This window comes from Borostomias antarcticus, assembly GCF_949987555.1.
Source record: "Borostomias antarcticus genome assembly, chromosome: 21".
Classification (NCBI taxonomy): Eukaryota; Metazoa; Chordata; class Actinopteri; order Stomiiformes; family Stomiidae; genus Borostomias; species Borostomias antarcticus.
In genome coordinates this window covers 20,666,734-20,684,127 of record NC_140254.1, presented here as the reverse complement: position 1 = coordinate 20,684,127, position 17,394 = coordinate 20,666,734, and the positions used below count along the sequence as shown (strand labels likewise).

The 17,394-nt window shown below is 48.0% G+C and overlaps 1 protein-coding gene across 1 annotated transcript in view; it reads left to right on the top strand.

Moving 5' to 3' along the window:
* The window catches only part of vps50 (VPS50 subunit of EARP/GARPII complex), a 180,435-nt gene that overhangs the window by 109,649 nt on the left and 53,392 nt on the right, over positions 1 to 17,394 (top strand). Inside the window, exons 17-21 of the mRNA XM_084455729.1 lie at positions 145 to 235; positions 3,405 to 3,590; positions 4,952 to 5,070; positions 7,411 to 7,517; positions 11,999 to 12,120. Coding sequence (XP_084311855.1) covers positions 145 to 235; positions 3,405 to 3,590; positions 4,952 to 5,070; positions 7,411 to 7,517; positions 11,999 to 12,120 — 625 coding nt within the window. The remainder of the gene's footprint in view (positions 1 to 144; positions 236 to 3,404; positions 3,591 to 4,951; positions 5,071 to 7,410; positions 7,518 to 11,998; positions 12,121 to 17,394) is intronic.

Below are 17,394 nucleotides of genomic sequence, written 5' to 3'. Positions count from 1 at the left end.
TCTCTCTCCCTCTCTCTGTCCTTCTCTATCTCTCTCTCCCTCTCTCTGTCCTTCTCTCTCTCTCTCTCCCTCTCTCTCCCTCTCTCTGTCCTTCTCTATCTCTCTCTCCCTCTCTCTCCCTCTCTCTCCCTCTCTACCCCCCAGGACGCGTGTGGAGGAGCTGAGGATGTTTTTGGAGAACGAGACGTGGGAACTCTGCCCAGTCAAGTCCAACTTCAGCATAGCACAGCTGCATGTGAGTGAGCCCCTACCGCTGTTGTGCAACGCTACAGGAAATCCACATGACATTTACAATTACGTGTGATCCTGAGCAGTAGCCGGCGCTGTCACTCAACTTAAACACGGCATCACAACGATGTGTGCGCGTTTGTGTGTGTGTGTGTGTGTGTGTGTGTGTGTGTGTGTGTGTAGACCTGGATCCACAGTATGCTGTAGTCCACTACTTACTGTTGCGATGGCGGAAGGGAATAAAGTAATTAATATCTGACTCCAATGCTAACTGTTCCCTGTTGTGTTAGTAGGACATGCATTAGACATTATTGCACTAGCAAGCAGAGACTAGAGTTAAGCTGATGTTTGGGACTATCTGTTCAGTAGCAACAGCTTGACCATCTCTTGTGGTCAGTTGACTAAATGGTGACTGCGACACTCTCTTCAGATACGATACATAGTTACGTACCTTATAGCCTGGCTCAACCGACATAGGTTTTTCAGATAAGCCTCTCAGTGGTGCCGCTCAATTCCAGTGATTCAGTCAAATTCAATCCCCTGACACTATTTTGCAATGACACTGTTGAAAAAACAAAACAAGCTTAGTGATGATAGAGATTGGCTTAAAGTAGGGTGTCAATCGACTAAAATTGAATCTAGTTAATCATAATAAGAGGCTGTGATTAATCATGAAGTTAAGGTACGGGATAATACACAACGAGGTGTGCTGCTATCGAAAAATAATGCATGACGCGGATAATATCCTCATGAGGCGAAGCCGAGTGTCATTATAAGTGAAGGAACAAGGTATTAGTGTGCAGCAATTGCCTCTTCACATACAGTACATATCTGCATTTCTATCTTAGAAAAAGAATAATCACCAAAAGAATAATACTGCATGTGTAATCGCAGAGAATGTTCTTTAGTCAAGTGCAAAAGTGCAGAATGTGCTTTAGTCAAGTGCACACTTGGCTGAAGTGGACCAGACAGAGTCAGACTCTGTCACACTGGGCTGAAGTGGACCAGACAGAGTCAGACTCTGCCAGACAGGGAACTCTGAAAAAGTTGCGGCATATAATTAGAAACAGACCACATACCTAGAATCTACATGGTTACTTTCTCGCCTGAAAAAATTATTAAAACATACTAAAGTGACATATTTACAGTCGTAGAACCAAGAATAACATGTTGTTTCATTGTAATGCTGAGGTGAAACAAGCGTATTCATTCGTGATTTGTGATGAGGCTCACAACTGCTTTTAAGTAAACTTCCATCTGGAAGGTTTTTGAAATGAAATTCACCATGCCGAATGTGAATGTCTGTTGAATGTCCAATATGAAACCAACTTCACCTCTGAGCCTGCTCAGCGAGTGTTTTTGTGTGTTTACCTGGCTGAATTATTGATGTGAAAGGCACATGTATCTATTTTTCACGTAACGCGTTAAAGTTTCCAGTTTCCAGATTAATCGCGAGTGTTAATGCTTTAATGTTGACAGCCCTAGTTTAAACATATACAATGTTTTTTTCCGTTATCTCAGAATGATAAGGGGGTGCAGCCAGACCCTTTTCCAGTGCTGGAACAGCTCAAAACAAAGTGTGGAGAAGGATCTGTCTATGCGAGACTACGTACATTACAGCCCAAAACAGAACATTTGGAAAGTGTTTGGAAAAGGGCAGACACTTTCAAAAATACTCGGCAGGTGACTGGAGAAACCATCTGTCTATCACGTCTATCGCAGGATAACTTCAGATCCATGAACCATAATATCTTAGCGATTTTCACTGCCGTCACACTTAAACCACGGCCTTAGCTGTACCTAACAGGATGCTGATTGGCCCGAGTAAATTTACTCGGGTACAAATTGATTTGCCAAGCTGAGTTGTGAGAGAAACAGATTGTGAGATGGCCAGATCAGGATGGTCTCACGAGGCAAGGTTTTTTGTGACTGTTTGAAAACAGTTTGGGTTCAAGCCTGACTCGAATTTTAAAATCTTTGTGAACACCAAGGCACACCATTAAACAGTATTGCTCACAAGATGAAACCCCATAATAATGAATGTCAGAAACAGAATGGCAGTAAGATAAATTCAGCTAATCATCGGGGAGGTTGGGTTTACATAAACCAAAGTGTGTTCTTCACTGCCGAGAGACTGAATTGTCGCCAAGCTCCAGAGAAGCAGTCTGTTTTGGTTATTTTTATCTTGGCTGGGACACCCTGCAGTGAACACGCTGCTTCCCTTCCAACTTATCTTCGGATATCCCCGCTGGCATGAGCATTTCTCACATTTCAATCCATTATCTTATGCAAAATAGGCCTCCTAATGACGTTTCCATCGTAATCTATCATTAGAGAATGATGGACGCCTCTCTGTTTGGATGCTGAAAGTGCACAGATTGGTTAGCGAGTTGTGCTTGAGGATATTGCATTATTCGTGACAGACAGTGCTGCACAATAAGAGAGGAGCATTTTCCACAGCTCTTTCAGAACATCTTGGGACAGGCGAGCTGGTATGTGGTGATAGGTATGGGGCGTTATAGTTTAGGCCTAAATGTTCTAGGCAGTACAGTTGGAAGTACGCTCAGTGATTTCATCTTAACTACAAATACAAGCAGACTTTTCTTGCATTAACTTTAGCCCTAGCACTCTCTAAAAGTCACTCTCTGCTTCTGCTCGCTAATTAACTGCAATAATCTAGCAATATGTAAATATATTTCAATAGGAATACATAATTGTGATAGAACGTGATATTGCCATCCTCTTACCTGGGACCAGAGGGCATTGCTTTCATCTCCCTGTTCAAGGTTGATCAGACAAAATCAGACAAACAACTAGGAAATTCTTGAGGGATTCATGTAGGAGTCAAGTGAAAATGCTGCATCCTTTGGTTCCACACACCTTACATGTTGACCAATTACATCATGGATCCCTGAATGCAGAGCCTATGCAAAATGAAGCACATCTCCAGTGTGAAAAACACAAAAAATGTTGTGTATTTGCATGCAGTGTGTGAATTGTGTGTATCCACACTTCTATATGAATCAACATGTATGTAACTGGTTTGCAAATGTTTCTCACATGTGGATAAGCTTAAGTCGAGCACTCGTGTGTGTATGTGTGTGTGTGTGTGTGTGTGTGTGTGTGTGTGTGTGCGTGTGTGTGTGTGCGTGTGTGTGTGTGTGTCTGCCCTACAGGAGTTCAAGTTCATGGGTCAGTGCAGGTCTCCGTCCGTGTCCCCCAGCAGACAGGCGTTGTCCAGGCCCAGCGCCGGGCAGGAGGACCTTTCCCTGTTTGACCAGTTCCACCAGGAGGGGAACCCCTTCGAGATGCACATCGACAACAAGGAGGAGGAGACGGAGGATGTCCTGGCCTCTAATGGGGTGGGTAGAGGTCGCTGTCACACACACACACACACACACACACACACACACACACACACACACTTACATAGCATTGCAATAAAGGAAGGCAGGAGAATTTCTCCAGGATGAATGTATTCTCTCCATTTCCTATAACCACAACCGGGGGGCAGATGGCTCAGGAGGTAGAGCTTATTATATTATAAATTGAACTGCCTGTTTTGTGTTATGTATACATATTACGCAACGTATTATGTATGTAATATGTGAGTTTGTTGATTGGTGCAAGTATGCCACCTTCAAACTCATTGCTTAACCCAAAATGACAAACCCCATACGGTACAGCATGTTCATTTGGATATCAGAGCATTCAATAGACTACCCTTAGGCTTCCTGGTCTCCAGAGCTAGGAATACATTAAAACTCCTATTATACCTTCCAGAGCAGCTCTGCAAATGAGGTGGCCTCACCTCAGAGCTCACCCGAGTATAAATAAAGGTTTCGATCAATCAGAGGAACTGGGACATTAAATATCACTGCATTACCTCATAATGGTGGTCGGCTACGGGGTGGCACGCACCCGACACGTCATGAATGTCCCTGCTGTGAGTTAGTATGGCAAACAAGGCACTAAACACCACGCTGATCAAGTCATTCATAATCATTCCGGGGGACACACATCTGTGACAGTATAGTGCACCTAACTGTCACGCTGAGTGTTGTCCTGCTTTTCAGTGGATGGTTACTTTGAAAGTGTTCCTGTTGGAACATTAGCTTTTGTGTGCTAAATTTTTCAGTGGCCTTGAGTGACTGTGTGGGTGGAATGTATTCGCTATAATTCAACTCATAGTTTTGTTTAGTAAATACCATTCACTGCTGATTGCTGATTGTCACCTACTGCAATGGACTTCTGCCACTGACTGCTGCCTATATCTGAGGACTGAAGGCACAGCGACTGGCAGGGCTGAGGGTGGCTGGGTAGCCGAAACTTTCTTATCTGTCACTTTTTTTGTTATCACTGTCACTTTTTTCACATTATGGAGTAAAGCCACATTTTAATTCCTCATTTTTGAGGAGTGTGCGGGCCCCCTCCTTCTGTTTATACTATTCTCTGGTGGAGAAATGTTTTCATGACGCCTGCTGGAATTTGTTTTTTTCCCTCTTGAACTCCTGAACAGGCTTTAATCACACTTGTTCTTTCAACCCGTTTCCCCCTCTTGATCAGCGAGGGTGTTTCCGTTGAAGACAATTATTTACCTGTGAAACCATATGGGAAATTAGCCATTCCTCATCAATGCTTCTTGTGGCGCAGGCTGGCATCGTGTCACTAGCCTGGTATAATTCCACATCGTTAATATTCTGTTCATCTTCACCCTCTGCAGTATGAGTCAGACGAGCTGGAGAAGAATGTCTACCAGGACTACGACAGCGACAGTGACGTGCCAGATGAGCTCAAACAGGACTACGTGGACGAGCAGACTGGCGACGCGCCACTTAAGAGGTCAGGTCAGGTCAAAGGTCACCACGTGATCTGAATTTATGGCGCAGAGTACTTTTTTATTAGCGTTTATCATTTTTTACTCCCATTTTGTTGGACTTTCTTCCCAGGTCCTTACCTGTCTTCTGTGGGCAAATCAGGAAATGAGTTGTGTCATAGACAAATTCTACACATATACATTTAGAAGTTTTCAACCCAGTGAATTATGCAAGCTTGAAGGAAGTAGCTATCATTAGGTAGTTAGGTAACGTTCTAAAAGCTGTCCGCTGGACGAGAATTCTACTGTACACGAACGGTCTACATTAGATAAACCAATAAATATAAACACTGTTAAACACTGTATGACAAAATATGTAAACGCAGGGTCTTCGCCGGTGGGTGCATGGATATTGCGCGGTCCGTAGTATTTCTAGCAGTAGCTGTTACATACAGCTGCAGCAGCTAGCCCACCTCACATTTTCTCCAGGAAATGTACTTTCTAGTTTTGCATTATCATTCAAAATTTGATGTTGATTGGGTCTTCCTATCTTGAGATATTTAAGTGTATGTATGTCAATACTATTCAATTCATGCCATCTTACTGCCATTCTGGTGGCGTCGGAATAGGAGATTTGCATTGCATGTCTAGCGACCTTTTGACGTTCACAGCTGAAATTCAATCTGCAATATCTCGGGATTGGCAAGACATAAAGACATGAATTATATTGCGTTGTTTCTGGAAGACTTTGATACATCACATGGTACAGACAGATAAACTCAGAAAGCAAGTCTAATTGTATGTCCCTAACACCCTACTATCATAGAAGTGTGAACAGAGAGATTACATCCAAGTAATTTGTCTGCATGGTGAGATAACTCTCTCCCCCCGACCCACCCCACCCCACTGATGAGTGCTGGATTTGCAAGTTTGATAAACACATATGAAATCATAAGCCCTCCAAGCTAGAGGAAAATACATTTATTCATTTGAGAGTTATTTCAAACCAGTTACGACAACTCCATTACCGCTCGCATTTGTTTAATGAATGATTTGAATGGTTTTTGAATGGAGGGTTTTCTGTGAGAGATCATTGGTGGGCATTGAGGTTTTAATGTGTGCAAATAGTGTCCATTTGAAGCTTTTTGTGCTTGGTCCTGAATGAGTGTGACGGATGTCGTAAATGACTGACACAATTAGGCTTGCAATTCTGAATGTTTCTGTGCGGACGTATGTGTGTTTGTATATTTATTCTCTATGTGGACATACGTAAATTGTTAAAGTGTGTGTGTGTGTGTGTGTGTGTGTGTGTGTGTGTGTGTGTGTGTGTGTGCGCGTGTGTGTGTGTGTGTGTGTTTGTGTGTGTGTGTGTGTGCGTGCATGCGTTCGTGTGTGACAAGCCAGTTAATGTTGTCGAAATTAGGTACAGGTACTGTGTTTATATGCATATGAACTAGCTAGGCCTACTTTCTGCCCATAAGATTTCGGGAGACACACGAAAAAATGCCACTAATCTAAGATATCTGGTGTCCGTTGGCCACCACAAGCCCACATTGGCTGATGGTTCCCAGCATTGTGAGGTCTGGGGTGACTGGATTGATGTCCTGAAGAGGGAAATGGAGTCTAGGTGTACCACATAATAATAATAATAATCTTTACCATTAAGGTTAGGACAGTCACACAGAATATGAATGGGGGGGCAAGGGAAGGTGTCAACAACCGGATCAAACATCAAATACACATTAGAATCAGAATTCCTTTTATTAGCTGAAGTATTTGCATGAGAGGAAATTGACTTGTGGCAGTGCACAAAACAATTGAAAATACAAAAAACACAAGGCATTCACAATATATTAAAATACAGAAACAATATTTAAAACAAGACTGTTATGAGCAATATTTAAAAGAGGTACATTATAATGCACATGTTACATAAATAAGGTACTAAATGCTGGTGACGCAGGAACGTCACCTCAATGTGTGTATGTGTTTGCGTGTGTGTGTGTGTGTGTGTGTGTGTGTGTGTGTGTGTGTGTGTGTGTGTGTGTGTGTGTGAGTGGTAGGGTGGAGTAGGGGGGGTTGGAAGGGGGAGTGGAGGTCCCAGAGTCAGTGAGAGGCAGGGGGCTTGCTACCACAATGGAACATGCATAATGAGTGGAGGACAACATGTTTACAGGGGAACATCCTGTTTACCCGGCACTTATTGATCAATTAGGCGACGTTGCAAACGGACATCCATGCGTTAGCGGTGGACTGCAAAGTCAGGGTTATGGCAGGCGTCTATGGCCCCTGGCTGAAGATTGAACAGTACGTCCCTCGCCCACTCCTCTGACTCCCGCCCCCCCCCTCGCTCTCCCCCTAATCAGTGCCTCCAGAGAGACCATGAGGAGTAGGAAGAAGTCGGACTACAACCTTAGCAAGAGCAACGCGCCCATCCTGACCAACACCACCCTCAATGTGATCCGGCTGGTCGGTGAGTCATCCTCACACACATGCACGCTCTCAATCTCACACACACACGCTCGCTCACTCATACACACACACACACTCACTTTCACTCACTCTCACACATGCACACACACACACAAACTTGAAAGAGGCAAAGCGATAGCTGAGGTAGTCTGGAGTCAAGTGCCACAAAACGGGCAGAGGGGCGGAGCCAGTGCCACAAAACGGGCAGAGGGGCGGAGCCAGTGCATTACCTTTCAAATCCAGCGGCAGTTTCATTGGGAGCATGTAGTCGGAACTAAATGCAAAACTCATCCAGCTAAGAAAAAAGTTTTTCATATACGACCCCCTCCAAAAAACGGAATTGTGTTATATAATGGCGATTAAATTATGACAGAAAAAGGTAATACACTTTGCCCATGTATGTATCTGCACAGGCCAATCATCCTCTCCTCACAGAATCCGATTGTATTCCCATTTGCTATCCACAAATATCATAGCTTGTTCCCAGAAGTTCTCTCCACATCAAGGGCTTCTGGGAAGTCGGATTATAGCTGAGGTGACACCACTGGCTAAGAGACCTCAATTTAACCACCAATTAAGGAACTAATTTCTCATTAAAGATGGGAGGACTGTGGCCCCTCTGCCACCTGTGTGACATGCCTCTGCTATTCCTCGTCAGCGGTCGTCATCGCCAGCCCCTGGTCAACCCCTCTGACCTCTCATCTCTTAATAGCAGTTAAGACATATTGGTCGTCCCAAGGCGTGGCTGTCTTTTGCCCTCCTGTGTTCTAAACTGGCTGATTCAAGAGAGGAGGAAATGACGTCGCCAGATCAGGAAATCCATTTGTGTGATTTTTAAATCAGAATTCAGGGACATGACGCAATGACACAGGCATGGCAACAGGGATGTGATCAGGAGATTTGAGAAGAACCAGCTCCTACTCAGTATCAGCAAGACCAAGGAGCTGGTGGTGGACTTCGTAAATGGTAAATGGACTGTACTTATATAGTGTTTTTCCACCTTAGCGGCCCTCAAAGCGCTTTACAATGGCCTCTCATTCACCCATTCACACACATTCTCACACCAATGGCGGTAGCTGCCATGCAAGGTGCTAACCTGCAATAAGGAATAATAATAATAAGGAACAAGAGGCCTCCAACCCCATTCACCATCCAGGGGGAGGAAGTTGAGATGGTGGACTCATACAAGTTCCTGGGAATGCATCTGAACAACAAACTGGACTGGCCAGACAACACTGAGGCCCTCTACAGGAAAGGACAGAGCAGTCTGTTCTTCCTTACGCCTGATTGCATTACGTTACACCGGAAGTCCAGTCATTTCAAATGGAAGGCGTCACCTGCTGGGTAGGCGGCATCAAGTCTGGGGAGTCGAACAAGCTGAACAAGCTGGCTCTGGTGTGGGGCAACAACTGGACAGCCTGGAGTAGATGGGGAGCACTTTCAGCCACAGGCTCCTCCCACCCAGGTGCAATAGGGAGCGGTTCAGACGTTCCTTTGTGCCAGTGGCCATCAGACTGTATAACAGTGGCTGAGCATTCCGAGTGTTGTGGAGGTGTGCATGTATGTATGTATATATGTGTATTACTAGATATATCTACAGTACACAGCCTGTATGTATGCATGTACTGTATTTATGTATGTACTGTATGTATGTATCTATATGTATCTACAGTATGAGTACCCCTAGACAATACCTATATACAGTATTTATACAGACTAGATGTACAGTATGCATGTTTTTATTTAACCTTTATTTAATTTATTTTATGTAGAAATATTCTGTATTTATTCTATTCTATACTGCACACATGCTGTACATTTGGATGCATTTCCTGTTCTTCCTATTTTTTATGCTTACTACTCTGTATCTTACTACTCTGTATAGTGCTTTTCTTTTTCTTTTCCTACCTGTACCTGCTGTAATCTATCTATCCATCTATCCATCTATCTATCTTTCCATCTATCCATCTATCCATCTATCCATCTATCCATCTATCTATCTATCTATCCATCCATCTATCTACCCATCTATCCATCCATCTATCCATCCATCTATCCATCCATCCATCCATCCATCCATCCATCCATCCATCCATCCATCCATCCATCCATCCATCCATCCATCCATCCATCCATCTATCCAGCTATCCATCTATCCATCTATCCATCTATCCATCTATCCATCTATCCATCTATCCATCCATCCATCCATCCATCCATCCATCCATCCATCCATCCATCCATCCATCCATCCATCCATCCATCCATCCATCCACCCCTCCCTCCCTCCCTCCCTCCCTCCCTCCCTCCCTCCCTCCCTCCCTCCCTCCCTCCCTCCATCCCTCCATCCCTCCCTCCCTCCCTCCCTCCCTCCCTCCATCCCTCCATCCATCCATCCATCCCGACCTACCTACACACACACACGTCATGGGTTCCCAAACTCCATAAATGTGGGCCTCTCCTCTGAAAACAGTGACACACCCGCGCCCCCCCAACCCCCCGAATGTGTCCATTTTGCCAGGCAGCGTTAGCTAGCCCATAACATTACACAGCTAAGTTAGCTCGGTGGCACCTGTTGCTAGTTAACGTTATGACGTTTTCGCACAATACATTAATGCCTGCGGGGGGAGGCTCTCTCTGCACTATCCACACATTTAGTAAACATCTCTCCCATTATTTATTTACATTTTCTGGCCTTTAAAGTCATGTTTAATTAATTAAAAAAAACATAGAAAATAAAAAAATAAAAAATGTTTTCCTTTTTTTTTTTCTAACCACCCCTCTGCGCTTCCCCTGCATTTCTTTGGGCCCCCCCCCCCAGGGGAGGCCCTCCTCACAGTTAGGGAATGCCTGATCTAAACTAACAAGCACCTTGGGGTAATTGGGATCATTATCACATCCTGTCACAGGAAGATCAGGAAGAATACAAGTGAGTGATTTATTTTTCAATATGCGATTTAGACACATAAAAGTTCCAGAACAATGCCAGAGCGCACACAAACTTTATTTTCACCACGCTTGATTTCAAGCTGGCGCTTTGATGTTAGATTGCACAACATGCCCACCGTTCAGAGAGGGAGTGAGAAAGTGCCTTTCTCAGCTCAGAACCAGTGAAATCGAGACTCCCCGTTCAGTATTTTGGACTTAATGCTAACCTCGTTACACTTATCTGCCTCTGTACCTTTTCATTTTATTACCGCTTACTCAAATGAAATTCCCTCTGAGACAAAGTAAATGCACTCCCTAACCAAACTTTTACAATATGATTTCTCCCCAAAGGATAATCTATTATGACTGAATTAAGATCATTTGAGACTATTGTTTTTTAAGAGTATGGAGGAGGGAGGTGGGGGGTGGTTTAGCTAAAGCTGACTATATAATCTCATGAATAGTTAAGATGCTCAGACGTGAGAGACTTGGGATAATAGGCCTACTGTACATGTTGTCACAGTCTAATAAAGATGTCTTAAATAAAACAACACCATTTTTACCCATATTATCATCATGGGGTCCTCTAAAATAATACCTCTTTTGTGACATGGCAGGCTCAAGTTAATAGTCAAGTGCAAATAAAATGAACCACTGCACTGCACTCTCAGGACTGGAAACAGAATGATAAATGGTCTGCACTTATATAGCGCTTTTATACAAAATATAGCGCTTTTTTCACCTATTCACAAACACATTCACACATCAATGGGGCGGCATCTGCCATGCAAGGTGACACTTCATGTGGACAGGAGGAGGCAGAAATCGAACCCCTGACCCCTTGATCATTGGACGACCCGCTCTAGCTCCTGAGCCACAGTCGACTGGAGAGGGCATAGCCAGTTTGGGCCATGACACTGCTGCACAACTCTGATACTATAGTCCCAAATCATCACACCACCACTACTCCTGCATTTTCCCTGTGGCCAAATAGCTCAGGGTTGCCACTTTCATCTCCAGTGTAATGGGGTTGCTTGGGTTTATTGGAGATATAATTTCTTCCCTCACCGGCTCTACAATAAACTGTATTACCCTCCGGGTTGAGTCGCAACGCGTTGGCGTAGTATGTCTGCAAAAGACCTCACAGATTACATTAAATTAGTCATTTAGCTACCGCTTTTATCCAAAGCGATTTTTACAATAATTGTATTTAGCATAGGTAGTCAGTGTACTACTACTCGCCAAAAGTGCATCTCCTTTCTCTAAAATCTGGATTACCACGCAGATTACTGTACCTGAAGCAGCCATTACCCTTGCTTGGGCAATTATTATAATCTCTAAAAGTCCTCTCCACCACTCCTAAATATTCCTTGGTTATGACTTTGAAGTCGACGTTTAAAAATGATAGACCGACTGACGAAAAGCCCACTTTCCACGTTTGCAAACTTCCGCGTTATTCATAATTCTGGTTGTCCACCCATTTTGTATGCCAGGCCTAAGAGTACTTTTCTGTTGATAACTGATCATTCTTGCCATTGTACCTCCTCCCTGCAGGAAAGTACATCCAGATGATGAATATCCTCAAGCCCATTGCCTTTGACGTCATCCACTGCATGTCCCAGCTCTTCGACTACTACCTGTATGCTGTCTACACCTTCTTCGGACGCAACGACATGGTATGAAAACACCCCCTTGTGTTTATCTATGGCATACATGCTGTAGTCATTCAATAGGAAATGTTTCTTCTAAATATGGTTTATGTATAATTCATTGCATGGTCTATGTGGACGCAGCACAATCAGGTTCACTTTACATACACCAGTCATTAGGAAATTGAATTTATTATTCAGTAGGAACATAGATTACCATAAATATTCTTGTGTGTGTGCCCCCCCCATTCAATGTCTTAGATTAAGACTCAGCATTCACTCAGCATTGAATTAATTTTTCCCCGATATAACGAGAACGATATTGGACACTACACCACATGATGTTCTGGTCATTCACTAAGAGGATGGCTAACTGTTCATGGCTAACTACACCTACAGTCCTCTCATCCACCCCCTACAGTCCTCTCATCCACCCCCTACAGTCCTCTCATCCACCCCCTACAGTCCTCTCATCCACCCTCAGCCACAGCTGCTATTGGTTCCCTCTCTGGCATATAGCATGCAGTGTGACCATAGAATGCCAATTACGCTTCCCTTCCTGTAATACCAGTACTATATATATAATACTACTTGTTCTCTACATCTCTCTCCTCATCCCTCTCTCTCTTTCTCTTTCCCTTCGCTCTTTCTCTCCATCTTCCTCCATCTCTCACTCTCTCCATCTCCCCCTTTCTCTCTATGTCCCTCTAATCCTCTCCATCTCTCTCTCTCTCTCTCTCTCTCATTCTCTCCCTCTACACATCTCCAAGTGACACAAGATGGCTCCTTCCTCTTTGCAAAAACCCTATCATTATGACCCTAAACCCTCTACAAAGCTTGTTTGTAGTGGTGTATACTGTAGTAACAAAGTAAATGGTAAATGGTCTGCACTTATATAGCGCTTTTCCATCTTAGCGGCACTCAAAGCGCTTTACAATGGCCTCTCATTCACCCATTCACACTCACATTCACACACCAATGGCGGTAGCTGCCATGTAAGGTGCTAACCTGCTCATTGGGAGCAATTTGGGGTTAGGTGTCTTGCTCAAGGACACTTCGACATGTGGTTGTGGTTGCTGTACTTAAGTAGTTTTTTTTTTATACCTGTAGTTTACTGTTTACTATATTTCTGTTGACTTGCACTTTTAATTCACTACATTTTTCAAAGAATACTGATACATTTACTCCCGTACATGTCCCCATAAAACATTTGTTACTCACTATAAAATCAAATATTTCTGAAGAAAAAAATGAATCATGGAAAGCGACGTTGGAGACTGTGGTGGAACATGATTGGTTGAGTAGTCTAGGTAGAATAAATTATGCAAATGAGACCACAGGGATTCTAGGGCAGGCTCGGTTGTTTTTTTGTTTTTTTACTCTTGTGTCTGGTATCTCGTATAGTGCGGCCATTTCATGTGGTGGTTCTAATAAAGTTCATACTGGCGATATTAGATAATAAGACAGAAACAACCAAGCGGAGTTCATCCAATCCTCATCAGTTTGGGCAAATCCAAGGTTGGTAAACACCACCCACTACCCACCCAGCACCATCCACCACCCACCCAGCACCCTCCACTACCCACCCAGCACCATCCACTACCCACCCATCCACTACCCACCCAGCACCCTCCACTACCCACCCAGCACCCTCCACTACCCACCCAGCACCCTCCACTACCCACCCAGCACCATCCACTACCCACCCATCCACTACCCACCCAGCACCATCCACTACCCACCCAGCACCCTCCACTACCCACCCAGCACCCTCCACTACCCACCCATCCACTACCCACCCAGCACCCTCCACTACCCACCCAGCACCCTCCACTACCCACCCATCCACTACCCACCCAGCACCCTCCACTACCCACCCAGCACCATCCACTACCCACCCAGCACCCTCCACTACCCACCCAGCACCATCCACTACCCACCCAGCACCATCCACTACCCACCCAGCACCATCCACTACCCACCCAGCACCATCCACTACCCACCCAGCACCCTCCACTACCCACCCAGCACCACCCACTACCCACCCAGCACCCTCCACTACCCACCCAGCACCATCCACTACCCACCCAGCACCACCCACTACCCACCCAGCACCCTCCACTACCCACCCAGCACCATCCACTACCCACCCAGCACCCTCCACTACCCACCCAGCAGCATCCACTACCCACCCAGCACCCTCCACTACCCACCCAGCACCATCCACTACCCACCCAGCACCATCCACTACCCACCCAGCACCATCCACTACCCACCCAGCACCCTCCACTACCCACCCAGCAGCATCCACTACCCACCCAGCACCCTCCACTACCCACCCAGCACCATCCACTACCCACCCAGCACCCTCCACTACCCACCCAGCACCCTCCACTACCCACCCAGCACCATCCACTACCCACCCAGCACCATCCACTACCCACCCAGCACCCTCCACTACCCACCCAGCAGCATCCACTACCCACCCAGCACCCTCCACTACCCACCCAGCACCATCCACTACCCACCCAGCACCATCCACTACCCACCCAGCACCATCCACTACCCACCCAGCACCCTCCACTACCCACCCAGCACCCTCCACTACCCACCCAGCACCATCCACTACCCACCCAGCACCCTCCACTACCCACCCATCCACTACCCACCCATCACCATCCACTACCCACCCAGCACCATCCACTACCCACCCAGCACCCTCCACTACCCACCCAGCACCATCCACTACCCACCCAGCACCCTCCACTACCCACCCAGCACCCTCCACTACCCACCCATCCACTACCCACCCAGCACCCTCCACTACCCACCCAGCACCATCCACTACCCACCCATCCACTACCCACCCAGCACCATCCACTACCCACCCAGCACCCTCCACTACCCACCCAGCACCCTCCACTACCCACCCAGCACCATCCACTACCCACCCAGCACCACCCACTACCCACCCAGCACCATCCACTACCCACCCAGCAGCATCCACTACCCACCCAGCACCATCCACTACCCACCCAGCACCACCCACTACCCACCCAGCACCCTCCACTACCCACCCATCCACTACCCACCCAGCACCCTCCACTACCCACCCAGCACCATCCACTACCCACCCAGCACCATCCACTACCCACCCAGCACCCTCCACTACCCACCCAGCAGCATCCACTACCCACCCAGCACCCTCCACTACCCACCCAGCACCATCCACTACCCACCCAGCACCCTCCACTACCCACCCAGCACCATCCACTACCCACCCAGCACCCTCCACTACCCACCCAGCACCATCCACTACCCACCCAGCACCCTCCACTACCCACCCAGCACCACCCACTACCCACCCAGCACCCTCCACTACCCACCCAGCACCATCCACTACCCACCCAGCACCCTCCACTACCCACCCATCCACTACCCACCCATCACCATCCACTACCCACCCAGCACCATCCACTACCCACCCAGCACCCTCCACTACCCACCCAGCACCATCCACTACCCACCCAGCACCCTCCACTACCCACCCAGCACCCTCCACTACCCACCCATCCACTACCCACCCAGCACCCTCCACTACCCACCCAGCACCATCCACTACCCACCCATCCACTACCCACCCAGCACCCTCCACTACCCACCCAGCACCCTCCACTACCCACCCAGCACCATCCACTACCCACCCAGCACCCTCCACTACCCACCCAGCACCCTCCACTACCCACCCATCCACTACCCACCCAGCACCATCCACTACCCACCCAGCACCCTCCACTACCCACCCAGCACCCTCCACTACCCACCCAGCACCCTCCACTACCCACCCAGCACCATCCACTACCCACCCAGCACCATCCACTACCCACCCAGCACCCTCCACTACCCACCCATCCACTACCCACCCAGCACCACCCACTACCCACCCAGCACCATCCACTACCCACCCAGCACCACCCACTACCCACCCAGCACCCTCCACTACCCACCCAGCACCCTCCACTACCCACCCAGCAGCATCCACTACCCACCCAGCACCCTCCACTACCCACCCAGCACCATCCACTACCCACCCAGCACCATCCACTACCCACCCAGCACCCTCCACTACCCACCCAGCACCACCCACTACCCACCCAGCACCACCCACTACCCACCCATCCACTACCCACCCAGCACCATCCACTACCCACCCAGCACCATCCACTACCCACCCATCACCCTCCACTACCCACCCATCCACTACCCACCCAGCACCATCCACTACCCACCCAGCACCATCCACTACCCACCCAGCACCATCCACTACCCACCCAGCACCATCCACTACCCACCCAGCACCATCCACTACCCACCCATCCACTACCCACCCATCACCCTCCACTACCCACCCAGCACCCTCCACTACCCACCCATCCACTACCCACCCAGCACCCTCCACTACCCACCCAGCACCATCCACTACCCACCCAGCACCATCCACTACCCACCCAGCACCATCCACTACCCACCCATCACCCTCCACTACCCACCCATCACCCTCCACTACCCACCCAGCACCATCCACTACCCACCCAGCACCCTCCACTACCCACCCAGCACCATCCACTACCCACCCAGCACCCTCCACTACCCACCCAGCACCCTCCACTACCCACCCAGCACCATCCACTACCCACCCATCCACTACCCACCCAGCACCCTCCACTACCCACCCAGCACCATCCACTACCCACCCAGCACCATCCACTACCCACCCAGCACCACCCACTACCCACCCAGCACCATCCACTACCCACCCAGCACCATCCACTACCCACCCAGCACCATCCACTACCCACCCAGCACCACCCACTACCCACCCAGCACCCTCCACTACCCACCCAGCACCCTCCACTACCCACCCAGCACCCTCCACTACCCACCCAGCACCCTCCACTACCCACCCAGCACCATCCACTACCCACCCATCACCCTCCACTACCCACCCAGCACCACCCACTACCCACCCAGCACCCTCCACTACCCACCCAGCAGCATCCACCCTCCACTACCCACCCAGCACCATCCACTACCCACCCAGCACCCTCCACTACCCACCCAGCACCCTCCACTACCCACCCAGCACCCTCCACTACCCACCCATCACCCTCCACTACCCACCCAGCACCCTCCACTACCCACCCAGCACCCTCCACTACCCACCCAGCACCATCCACTACCCACCCAGCACCATCCACTACCCACCCAGCACCATCCACTACCCACCCAGCACCATCCACT